General features: G+C 51.6%; 2 protein-coding genes across 2 annotated transcripts; both read right to left on the bottom strand.

Moving 5' to 3' along the window:
- Window positions 1–2,397: 2,397 nt before the first annotated feature.
- On the bottom strand, window positions 2,398–2,775 carry LOC105556687. Its single transcript, XM_012003779.1, has one exon. The coding sequence runs from the start codon at window positions 2,773–2,775 to the stop codon at window positions 2,398–2,400; it is 378 nt and encodes a 125-aa protein (XP_011859169.1).
- A 3,969-nt stretch (window positions 2,776–6,744) lies between these two features.
- Window positions 6,745–9,911, bottom strand: LOC105556685. The gene is made up of 5 exons (XM_012003778.1): window positions 9,809–9,911; window positions 8,315–9,658; window positions 7,551–8,079; window positions 7,123–7,449; window positions 6,745–7,012 (listed from the first exon to the last, which is right to left on the bottom strand). The coding sequence occupies exons 1-5, from the start codon at window positions 9,909–9,911 to the stop codon at window positions 6,745–6,747; spliced, it is 2,571 nt and encodes an 856-aa protein (XP_011859168.1).
- Between the last annotated feature and the right edge of the window lie 2,017 nt (window positions 9,912–11,928).

Here is an 11,928-nt window from a genome sequence, read left to right as displayed (position 1 = left end):
ATCCTCCCGTTACCCGTGGACGGACGTGCGTTGCCGTCCCATTCTCGCTGTCGCGCGCGGGTCTTAGTCGGTGGTGCGCGCCAACGACGGGAGTGCGGTCGCCGGGCGCGAGAAGCGCGGGATGCGGACGGATCGAGACGTCGGCAAAAACCAAGGGGGAAGGAATCCCGCGGGAAAATGATAACGCGCCTGGAAGGAACAGGATCTCGGTAGCTCCGCGCGTACCGTGCCGAAAGCCGAAGGTTCGACGCGATAAACGAAGATTGGGCGCCAGACGCGGTCTTTCACGCGTCACGTCGCGATATCCGCGAAATTGCGCGAACGATAGATATCGGCCTTCGTCACGGGCAGGCTAGCTCGCCTAACGGTAGAGGGGCTGGGCGGTGGTTGACACCAAAAGATTCCAGAGGCTACGGGACTTAATTAATTCTCACGACGGACGAGACACACGAAGAGAGACGTACACAAAAAGAAACTCGCAAAATAAAATAAATAAAATCGGGTTTATTACAAGGCGGTGAAGCCGGTTAAGTGGCCACAGTAACGGGCGGCATCGTCGGTGATAATCGTACTGGCCCCGAGACCGGGGGAGTAATTCGGTACGAAACTAAGCAATCCGGCGCGAACCCAACGACAGAAATGATCCCCGTACACGATAAACCCTACTCGAAAGACACGGACGCGTTCGACAATGACCTCTTCGCGAACGGTACGAATACCGTCGCACACGCGACACTCGGCCGGGGCGCTTCGCCCGCGAGACTGGGTACTCGGGCCGACGGATCGGTCCGCCTTACAACGACGTGCAACTCTACGCCGGGCAGTCCACGACGGCTAACTACGACGAGCCTTTCGCTCTCTCCCGGCCGCGCCGGCCGCGTTGGTCGGCAGGTCTCGCTCAGGACGCGCCGCCCGCACGAAACCAACCACCGACGGCGGCGGAAGCGGCACGGGGTACCGCAGACACTCACACAGCCGTTCGCAATTTCTCGGTCGCCACGGCTCTACGGCGACGTACCCTCACGCCACGCATGCACGCGACATCCCCGCGGCATGCGTACCCTTTTTTTTTGTTCCGAGAGAGGGAAAAAACGCATTTACGCGTACCATCAGGGCCGGATCCTGGACGGTTATGCTGGGCTCTCCCGAGAAGCGGGAATACCAGCTAAAAAAACCCTCTCTTTGGACCATCCCCGCACTATAGACGAGCCGCCCCTGGTACCGCCTACGAAGGCATTCGTCAGGAGCGACCCGCCCAAACAGTGCTGGGCTTGATAACCCACTACAAAGGCGGCTAACGCAGTATCCGACGCCCTTTCCTCCAAGAGAAAAGGACGACGGTGTGTGGATGGTCCACGCGACAAATAACAACCAAAGCCGATTAATACAACCATAAATCATGGAAAACCCATAAATCTAATGCAATTCGGCTGGTGTCTCCCCCCTTTTTAGGTGTGTACGATACATGACGATACATGACGTGGACAACCTATATACAACACAGCTGCCACAATTAGAACATACGACAACCCCGTAAAAACAACAACACGAGGCACGCCATAGAAGCAGGCAGCAACGGCACAACAGCGGTACGTGTGAAGCTATTATAATCATTCCATAGCCCGATCGAATCGAGAGACACGCACGCTCGAAGAAGTCACCGTCTAACGCATTTTGAAGAAACGCGCCAGACAAACAGGCTGCGCAGCCCGCAAGCGCAGTCGGCAATTACGTCTCTTTGAGCTGGCATAACAATGCGAGCCCGGTGTTACAGTTGCGTTTAGACCTCTGCGCAGGCGTCTCGTGCTTCAGAATTCAAATAACTCTTAGTGCACGATGGGCAAGCTTCCCGCCATCTTTAAAGAAAGAGAGCCCGCCGTGCATAAATCCTCCTCAACTAACTCGGGATTAAAGCCCAGGATCCCGGCTCGTAGCACGGTCTGACAAGACACTGTATATACATGTATATATTAGAAAAGCAGCGAACAACATTGGTCGATTAGATGTACCCTAGGCCAGCACATCAATCGACAAGAAAAAACTATTGATTAGAAGTAGGCCGAGCCAATGAAATAACGCGAAGAACGTAAAACATCTTAATTCTAAAGAGTAGTAGTTGTACCAAAACTAACGATAGAACAAACGGCGCTTGGAAACGCAACACGAGCGCACTTAGGCTAAGGAACCGCAATACTAATATATGGACGCATAGGTGCTAACGCACACTAAGCATATATCTTTAGACTACAATAGTTAAGAGCCACGCAAAGAAAGGGGACGTGAATATATTTAACTTGAGAGGCCAGTATACGTCAGTGAGCGCACGGACAATTCACTCTAAATCAATGTTATCATAGCCATCGATGTAAAACCACAAAACGCAAATGCCCCAGGCATTTATTTCAGTGGAGTTAAAGCACTATTATTTCCATTAGAACCAACGTCATTTCTCCTCATACGCTTTCTCTCTCTCTCGGCATTTTCCTTAGACAGCATTACCGAGGTGCAGAAGTGTGAGAACGCAAACCAGCACTCCTTATTCCTAAGAATAGCTGCAACCACAGATCCAAGCGTTAAAATGTCCACATCCAGAGCCAGCAGAAGACTCGCACGTTCCTCGTCCCAACTTGAACAGTCGGAGAGTGTATGATCCGCGGTGTCCTCCGCAATGCCGCAATGTGCGCACGTAGGGTCATCTATCTTGCCGATTTTATGCAGGAAAGACCCAAAACATCCATGACCCGACATAATTTGAGTCATGTGGAAGTGAGACATGCCCCACCCCCTGTCAAATCACCGGGACCACATGGGGGCAATCGCCTTCCTTGTTCGGAGGCCCGGAGGGTCCTCCCTTTCTGCTACAGCTTGCCACTGACGCATGGTGAGGACGCGTTCTTCGCAGCGAATCTCTTTAAGGGTCTTTTGATCCAACAACCCGGCCTCGCGTAGGTCGCATCGTCTCCGGTAGATTCTTCTTCGGTCCAACGCCAGTAGACGCCACGGAACCTGTCTAGATATTAGAGAAGCAGCATCGAACGAGACCGTACGATAAGCGGCACACACGCGGATCGCTATGGATCTCTGCGTGGCCTGGAAAACATTCATGCCCTTTCTAGAGTTCATCAAAGCCTCGCACCATATAGGGGCACCATAGAGAGCAACCGAGGCCAAAACATTGGCGTACAATTTTCTTTTGTTTTCACGAGGACCTCTAAGATTCGGCATCAAGCCGTGGAGTGCCCGCGAAATATTAGTAACTTTTAGGCAAACTTTATTGAAGTGTTCTACAAATGTAAGCTGAGAATCCAAGGTAACCCCAAGGTATTTAATCGCGGGCGACATCCCGATCAGTGCCGCTTTCACCCGGACAACAGGGTCGGGAGGGATTTTGAGGCCTTTCCTCCTGAACAAGACGGCCATCGTCTGGGCCGCGACAACCAGACCTAACGCGTCCATTCTCCTTAGTACACCCGATATCTGGTCGTTGATCCTTGAGCGCATCAGTTCCATCGATCGAGCCGATCCCACAATCAGAGTGTCGTCGGCATAGCAGAACACCGCGCAGCCAGGCTTGGGTCTGACTTCCAAAATATAGTTAAAGGCGATGTTCCATAATACCGGGCCCAGAACTGAGCCTTGAGGAACCCCGCATGTAACCTGCCTCGACTCAATAGAGCCGCTGATGGTTGGGTATTCAACGTATCTTATGTGGAGATAATCGTCCAGGATACGGCGCAAGTAGTCCGGAAATCCCTTCCGCTCCAGGGCCCAGCGAATGGTTCCCCACGGGAGCGAGTTAAAGGCATTCTATATATCGAGACTGACAGCTATCGCGAACCCTTCGACTCCAAGCCATGACGGACCACGTCAAGAACGGCCTCGAGGGCATCAATCGTGGAGCGCCCCTCTCTAAAACCGAACTGAAATGAGGACAGTTTGGCGTCAGGTGATGCTTCCATATGTGCCTTAAGTCTATTGACAATTATGACTTCAAAGATTTTTCCTGCCTCATCTAACAGACAAATAGGTCTGGCTTTTATCCGCGTGCCCACCGAATCCTTGGGAATCAGTACTAGCCTTGCCAGTTTCCAGATGGTGGGAAATACTCCGCATCTAAGGCATGAATTAAATACTACGGTTAAGCGCTTTGCGGCAATCTCGGCAGCTTTACTCCATGCGATCCTACCGAGTCCATCCGGGCCGGGAGCAAGACTGCTTTTTTTCTTATTACGACGGATTGCTCCAAATACCTCCATAACATCTACCTGATCATCAACGGAGAAGGAGCATCCGTTTCTCCATATCTCGGTTGGAGAGTGCGTCTCTCCTGGTGGAAAGAGAGAATCAAGCAACTCACCCAGGGCGTCCGGCTCTAAAGTCTCCGAGAGAGCAGGGGAAGCTCTTCTTAATCGCCCCATAACCAATTTATATGGTAGCCCCCATGGGTCGTCGTCTACACTGCGTATTAGCTCCTTCCATGATCTAACTTTGGAGCGTTGAATTGCCTTTTTAAGGGCTCTCTTTGCATCCCGGTAACTCGATTCCAAGACCCGACGTTCCTCTCCTGAGTGGTTACGCCCTATTCTGGAAAATTTCCTGCGGGCTCCCGTGCAAACACGTCTGAGATTCGCAATCTCCTCGTTCTACCAATAGACAGCACGCCTCGGCGCTCTAAGGCCGGACCTGCGCGCCGCCACGTCACAAGCATTAGACATATATCCACAAACCGCCGCAGCCAAGCTCTCCGGTGAGCCATCCTCCGATATACCAGAGCTCAAAAATTCGAACGTAGAGCATAAAAGGTCCTCATCCAGTCCGGCGAACGACCAGCGAGGATACACTCGGGATACAAGGCCAGCGACCGTCCTCACATCGCCCGTTTCGAACGAGAAAAGGATCGCCCTGTGGTCCGACAGGGTCTCCATGCTCCAGTTCACGTGCCAGTTCATAACGCGGCCGACGCACGCGGAGGAGGTCCAGGTAAGGTCAACCACGGATGAACCCTGTGGCCGGACACACGTCGGCGTGTCTCCTCGATTCAACAAAGCCAAGTCAAACTGGTCCGCCAAGCCTACAAAAATCTTACCGCGCCGATTCGACACCGCTGCTCCCCACATGGTCGATTTTGCATTGAAATCACCACATACAATGACAGGACCGGCGGACATCCGAATTGCATCGCAGAGACGATCCGCAAAACTGAGAAAAGTAGCCGTCGAGATATTCGGTGAAATATATACCGAAATTATGTACAAGTCTTTAATTAGGACGCCAACGATGTTATCGGACCGATAGAAAACAGAGCATCCCGGGCCAGCGAAGTCCGGATTAAACACAATAGACGTAGAAGCGTCTGCGCTAGAGAACCAATATGGATGGTTCGTCGGGACTTTCCAGGGCTCCGAAAAACAGCAAACGCCGATTTTATTTTCGACAGCAAATTGGCTCATAAGATCCTGAGCCGCCCGGCAGTGGTTCAGATTAATTTGAAGAAATTTAATTTTCCTTATTATTTGCAGGCTCCGTCTTCCGGACACGGGAATAGGAACTCGTACAGGCGTTAGAGCCTATCCTATGGCTAGGGTCGATACCTCGGTCAGCACATACGACGCAGTGTGATTGCGCTGAGCAATCCTTGGAAAAGTGACCAGCCTGTCCACAGTTGAAGCAGGCCGTTTCTATGCTGGACCGCGATTGGCAGTTGCCCACAACGTGTCCGAACTCCCAGCAGCGGAAGCATTGGACCGGACGGGATCTCATCAGTGAAACCCTGGCCGTCGTCGTCCAGCCGACGACAATTGAGCCCACGGTGGCCAGAAGATTTGCGGCCCACAGAGGGCACTGCACCCATACAGAGCGCAGGCCGTTGGGTGCTGTCCTAAAAGGGCTCACCTTGACATCCCTTTCAAGGTATCCAGCCGCAGCCATAAGGGAGGCCCTGAGCTCGTCCAGTGAGACGGTATTGTAAGGATATTACTAAGGAAATCAGGTGGGGCGGTTCGGAACCGAGAGATCCAGTTTAATTCGTAGCACTTGATAAACTATGTATATATATTTAAACAAATAAATTGAACAGTTACAATGAGTTTACAGATTCAACTTTACACCGACACTAAGACGACGGATTCTCAAGACTCGCGCGCGAGACTAATTTCGATCAGATGACTCTCGAGATTCTCCTTGCTTCTGCTTGCTTCCGCTCGGAATCTCTTCTCGGAGGAGAGTGAATCCCTTTTCGCGCGCGTGGAGCCCGTGCGCTCGCTCCGCGTCGCCGCGCATGCGTTCTCGTGCCGCCCGCTAAGAGGGGCCGCTCGGACCGCGCTGGTGGCGCGCCGCGCGCTCAGCTGTGCCGCCGCGGCGCGCAGGCGCGTTACTGCCCGATACCTTACAGTTCGGCCCTCCTGGCCTGCAACTTCGTCTCGAAGTTGCTGCGCACACGCCAGTGGTTCTCCGCCTCGGATCGGCTATTCGCAGGGTAAGGTAAGTACACTTTATTTTATTACATCCGCGCGTTGCGTATCCAGTCCAGTATCTGTTCGCGGTCTCGTTTGTCGAGTTACGCAGTCTTGTACATTTACTTCCGCAATTTACGTATACAATTTACTTATAATTAGAGATGTTCCTGACTCGCAAGAGCCGAATGAGTGCCTCTATCGAGACTCTCAGTCCCGTATCCATCCTTTCGAGGTTTCGTTCTCTTGCGACTCAGGTTACATTACGTTCCGTTCCTAATCTAGCGCGTATCTATTTTCCGTCGTTTTTCGGTACAGGGTCGCCGATCCTGATCCAGGGCTTAAGCCGGTCGGACGATAGGATAGTGTTCAAGGGCTTTTGAGTGAGGCTGAATCCAGGTACGTCTTTTACTACGTAGCGGTTATGCCCTAACACCTTCGCTATTTGATACGGGCCCTTGTAACCGGGTTTTATCTTCGCGCTTTCCCCGGGTTTATTCCGGTCGTTTTTTATTAGCACGTACTCGCCGTCGCGGTATACCGAAGGTTTTTTATGTCGGCTATCCCAATATTTTTTATTTTATATTCCCTTACTAGGTTCGTTGCGGCCTGTGCTGAATAGCGTTTAATTTCTCTTTCCTTTTCCAGGTCAGATTCGACTTCCGCCAACGCACTGGTGAGCTGCGCAAGCGCGAAGTCTGAATGATTGCGTTGGTCGAATCCCAGCATTAGCTTCACCGGAGTTGCTTTTATGCTCGAATGATGAGTATTGTTTAGAATGTATTGTATTTTACCGAGGTGGGTTTTCCATTCGGCCGGTTCTACAATGGATTTAATCAACGACGTTTTAATGAACCTATTTACTCGTTCTACGATGCCGTTCGCCCATGGGGCGGCTACGGCCGCCTTCCGATGCTTTATTTGTTGCGTTTCTGTGAATTCCTTAAAATCTCGCGACGTGAATGCCGTACCTCGGTCCGACACGACCTCCGATGGTCTGCCGAAGGTATCGAATATATTTTTTACTAAGCTAATCGTTTCCTTCGATCCCGTAGATTTCGTGGCATGCAGCCACGTGAACCGAGTGAACGCGTCGACCGCCACCAATATGTGCCGGAATCCGTCGGCGGACTCGGGCAACGGCCCGAGGTGGTCCACGTGCACCCCATTGGCGCCTCGGGAAGGGGGACGAGCTGAGTCTCGTCCTCGAATCGATTCGAGGCGCTATTCGCCGTCACGCATGTGAGGCAATTCCCCACGTAATCGTGGACGACTTTTCTCATGGACGGGAACCAGAAATTTTTCGAGATGCCCATGATGGTTTTTTCGGCTCCGCAGTGAGCCATCTCGTCGTGGTGAGCTCTTATTAAACTGGCTATCATTGAATCTGGTACCACGAAGCGTTTCTGGTTCTCGTCCTTCTTATAAACTAAGTCATTGATTAACTCGAATTTTTTATCCTCTCCGATTTCTAATTTTTTACTTGTCTCCAAAATTTTAGGGTCCGTTAGCTGCCGCAGCTCTAACTCCCGCTCGAGAGGTAGCTCGTGCACATAAGCCGTACATCGACTTAAGGCGTCCACATGGGACATGCGCTTGCCTGGGCGGTGAGTTAGGTAACTTAAACCTATAATTTTGGAGAGCGAGCGTTCATCTCGCTATTCGCGGGTTGAGGTTCGCCTTATTCACCGCGTACACTATCGCGTTACAATCTGTAACCACGGGGAACTCCAACCCGTAAAGATATAGATGGAAACGCTCGATTGCCCTGACTATTGCCAGCATTTCGAGCTCATAGCTGTGATACCTGTTCTCAGCTTGATTCGTGCTCTGGCTGTAATAGGCTACCGGGGACTACTGACCGTTCTTCTGCTTTTGCAGGAGAATTCCTCCTAAGCCTGTGCTACAGGCATCCGTATGCAATTCCGTCGGCGCGGCCGGATTGTATAATTGGAGCACCGGGGGTGACGTTAACTCCCGCTTTAGTTTTTGAAACGCGTCGACACAGTGGTCGTCGAAAACGAATGGTACGTCCTTTTTTACTAACTCTTGTATGGGCTTCGCAATCTGCGCGTACCCCTTAATAAATCTCCTAAAATAATTGGTTAAACCGAGGAATCTCTGAACCTCTAATACCGTGCGTGGTTGCCTGAAATTTTTAACCGCTTCGGTATGCCTCGGGCTTAACGTTATTCCGTCCGCGGATATTACGTATCCTAAAAATTCTATTTGTTTTCTCAAGAACTGGCACTTCTCATAGTTCAGTTCGAACCCATATTTTTTCAGAGTCCAAAGGACCGTTTCGACGTCTTCAAGATTCTCTTCGGTCGACCGCGAGGCTATCAACACGTCGTCCATGTACACGAGTACCTTATCGTCGCGGAGAAGCGGGTTAAGTATTTGCACCAGCCGCTTCTGGAACTCCGCGGGCGATTCGCAAAAACCAAAAGGTAGTCTGTTAAATTCATACTGCCCGTCCGGCGTCGCGAACGCGAAGTATTTCGTGGAATCTTTATGTACTCTAATTTGGTGAAAACTATCTTTTAGGTCTAAGAGTGTGAAAACGGACCTGTCGGTTAACCTGGCCAGGCACTTTTCAATAACTGGGAACGGGTATCGTTGCCGCTCGACTCGTGCGTTTAGCGGTCTCAAGTCGACGCAGAGTCGCATTTGCCCGCTCCTCTTACGGACTGGCACTACCCTAGCACAGTACGGGGAGGTGCTAGTTTTCACGATTCCGCGAGCCAGCAGGTCATCTATGATGGCCCTGATTTGTAGACGTTCCGCGTAAGCAAATCGCCTCGGTGAGAAGGAATATGTCGAGTTGTCTTTTAGCCGGACCTGAACTTCATAGTCGTCCTCTACCGGTACGTACTCTGTTTTGTGGACGCCTATTATTATGTCCTTCAACCGTTGCCTATCTCTGTATTCTAAATCGCGGACTTTATTTTCTAGTGTTTCCTCTAAGGCCTCTGGAAACTTCGACTCGATATACAAGGGCAATTGGGCAAACAACCTAACGCTCTCCTTCTCACCTTGGCTCGACGGTTTGAAAATCAAGGTGAGTTTCTGTTGCTGCAAGAACTCTCTTCCCAAAATAATATCCCCTTCGAATGTGTTATCTTTGAGGACATGTAAATTTACCGCGAGTCCTTTGTTCGCGATTTGTTCCAAACTCAGCTTGACCTTCGCCGTTCCTATGATCTCTAACGTTTAATCGCTTAAATTCCTAAGCCGACTTTTATACGGGGCTAACTCTAAATTTGACGGTTTTACCCACCGCTCATAAACGCTAAATTTCGCGAATGACACAGGGCTTCCTGTATCGACCAATGCTAGCAAGTTACATCGCTCACCGTTGATGTCTTTTACTCCTACCAGAGGATCGGTGACCTCGAGGCGGTTCCCTGGCTGCTCCACCGATGCTACCACCTCGTCTGCCGATGACGGCTCCTGCATCACGCTCGCTGCTGCCCTGACCGTTGCTGACGACGTTCCCGGCTTCTCATCCTTCCGCTTCAGAGCCGGACATTCGAACCGCCGATGCCCTTTCTTTTTGCAGTAAAAGCAGCTTGGCTCGGCTTGGCAGTCCTTTGTCAAATGGCCCTTACCTCCGCAGTTTCTGCATGGACCCTCCTTGGGCTTAGCGCTCGTTCCAGGCAGCGTCGATTTCCGCTCCGTGTCCACTACCCCTTCCGCGATGACTCTCATCCTCTCCAGGAAGCGGTTTAGCGGGTCTGTGGCCATGGCTGTTCGTGATTCCGCCAATCAGGAGCTGAATGCTATCTTCCTCCGGTAAGTTGAGCACTTGGATAAGCGCTAACTTCTCTATTGCGTATCTGTCAAATGACTCTTTGCCCGGCTGCCACTTCCGGGCTTCGATTTTCTGCATGGATTTGTAGAACGGTACCTTTCTCTCAAACATCTTCTTCATCTCTAGGCACAGTCCAGCCCAGGACTCTATGGCTGCTCCCGTCTGGAGCTCGTACCACCTACGAGCGGATTTGGTCAGCCTGCTCGAGGCTGCCAAGAGCGTGGCCCCGTCCGACGCTCCGTGAACTTGGGCGACCTTGTCCACCCGATTCGCCCAAGCTTGGATGTTGTCATCCTCTCCTCCAGCGAACTCCGGTATCTGCTGCGAAAGGTAGTTCACCAGATTTCCTATCGGTAGACTGCTTCCGGAACTTTGGGCCGCCAACGGGCTGCCTATCGGAGTCGTGCCTGACTCCGTCCGCGCGGCTTCCGGGGGTTCGTCTCTTCTTGTCTGGTTGGTATTATTCATCGCTAACAGCATCAACCGCTCGAATTGCTCCTGTTGAGCCGCTCTCTGCCTCTCGAACTGCTCGTGCTGCCTTTTTTCAGCTTGTTCCCTCTTTCTTCCAGCCTGCTCCAGCATTCCCTGAACGGACTGCAGAACTTGTTGCAGCAGGATCGCCGGAACCTGCTCGACGGAGCCTGTCGAGCCTTTCCTTGGTTTACCGGTCGCCGAAGCCTTGGCTGCTTCATCTTGCAAGTCATGCGGCCCTTCTCAAGGTGCCGCATGATGTTTTGGATTAGCGTGTCACGGTCACCCGTAACGGACAATCCGTATTTACTTGCCTCTTCCTTCAATTGTTCCAGGGAGAGGCCCTCAAATTTAGCTTTCTCCATAGCTAAATTACTGCGGGTTTTTACTATACGGCCCGAAGGTTCTCTCAGCCCTCTTTGAGGCGGGAAGTGAGTGGGAATCCCACTTCTGAAAACTGTAAGGATATTACTAAGGAAATCAGGTGGGGCGGTTTTGAACCGAGAGAACTAGTTTGATTCGTAGCACTGATAAACTATGTATATATTTAAACAAATAAATTGAACAGTTACAATATTTTACAGATTCAATTTAACACCGACTCTAGGACGACGGATTCTTAAGACTCGCGCGCGAGACTATTTCGATCAAGTGACTCTCGAGATTCTCCTTGCTTTGGCTTGCTTCCGCTCGGGATCTCTTCTCGGAGGAGAGTGAATCCCTTTTCGCGCGCGTGGAGTCCGTGCGCTCGCTCCGCGTCGCCGCGCATGCGTTCTCGTATCGCCCGCTAAGAGGGGCCGCTCGGACGCGCTGGTAGCGTGCCGCGCGCTCAGCTGTGCTCGCCGCGGCGCGCAGGCGCGTTACCGCCCGATACCTTACAGCTTATCGATCCGCTCGTCAGCGCTCAAAGGAGCTTTAGGACGAGTGCCTTTGGATTCTTTCGGCGCGACCAAGGCGACTGCGGAACTGGGACCGTTGATATCCGCGAGTTTATCCGCGATTTCTGCTAATTTTTGCAGATCAGGTTCGTTAGTTGCAACCAAAATGTCTTTATGCGTGTCGGGTAACAACTCAATAAAGAGAGATCTTAATACGGCAGGACTGCATTGCCCACCGTTGAGCTGATTCATCTGACTTAATTAGTGAGAGGGCCTCCGGTCCCCCAGAACCTGACCCTTCAGCAATTGCCGT

Source organism: Vollenhovia emeryi, unplaced genomic scaffold (genome assembly GCF_000949405.1).
Source record: "Vollenhovia emeryi isolate VEMERY1.0 unplaced genomic scaffold, V.emery_V1.0 DF939841.1, whole genome shotgun sequence".
NCBI classification, from domain to species: domain Eukaryota; kingdom Metazoa; phylum Arthropoda; class Insecta; order Hymenoptera; family Formicidae; genus Vollenhovia; species Vollenhovia emeryi.
This window is presented reverse-complemented; position numbering and strand designations above follow the sequence as displayed.

Bases quoted from the DNA above. Each gene is read 5' to 3' on its own strand.
- LOC105556685 (XM_012003778.1), bottom strand. From the start codon at position 9,911: ATGCAGGAGCCGTCATCGGCAGACGAGGTGGTAGCATCGGTGGAGCAG. The intron at 9,659-9,808 runs GTGAGCGATGTA...ATTAAACGTTAG, and splicing joins AGGAGTAAAAGACATCAACG to AGATCATAGGAACGGCGAAG. The intron at 7,450-7,550 runs GTCGACGCGTTC...TACCTTCGGCAG, and splicing joins TCCGGCACATATTGGTGGCG to ACCATCGGAGGTCGTGTCGG.
- LOC105556687 (XM_012003779.1), bottom strand. From the start codon at position 2,775: ATGTCTCACTTCCACATGACTCAAATTATGTCGGGTCATGGATGTTTT.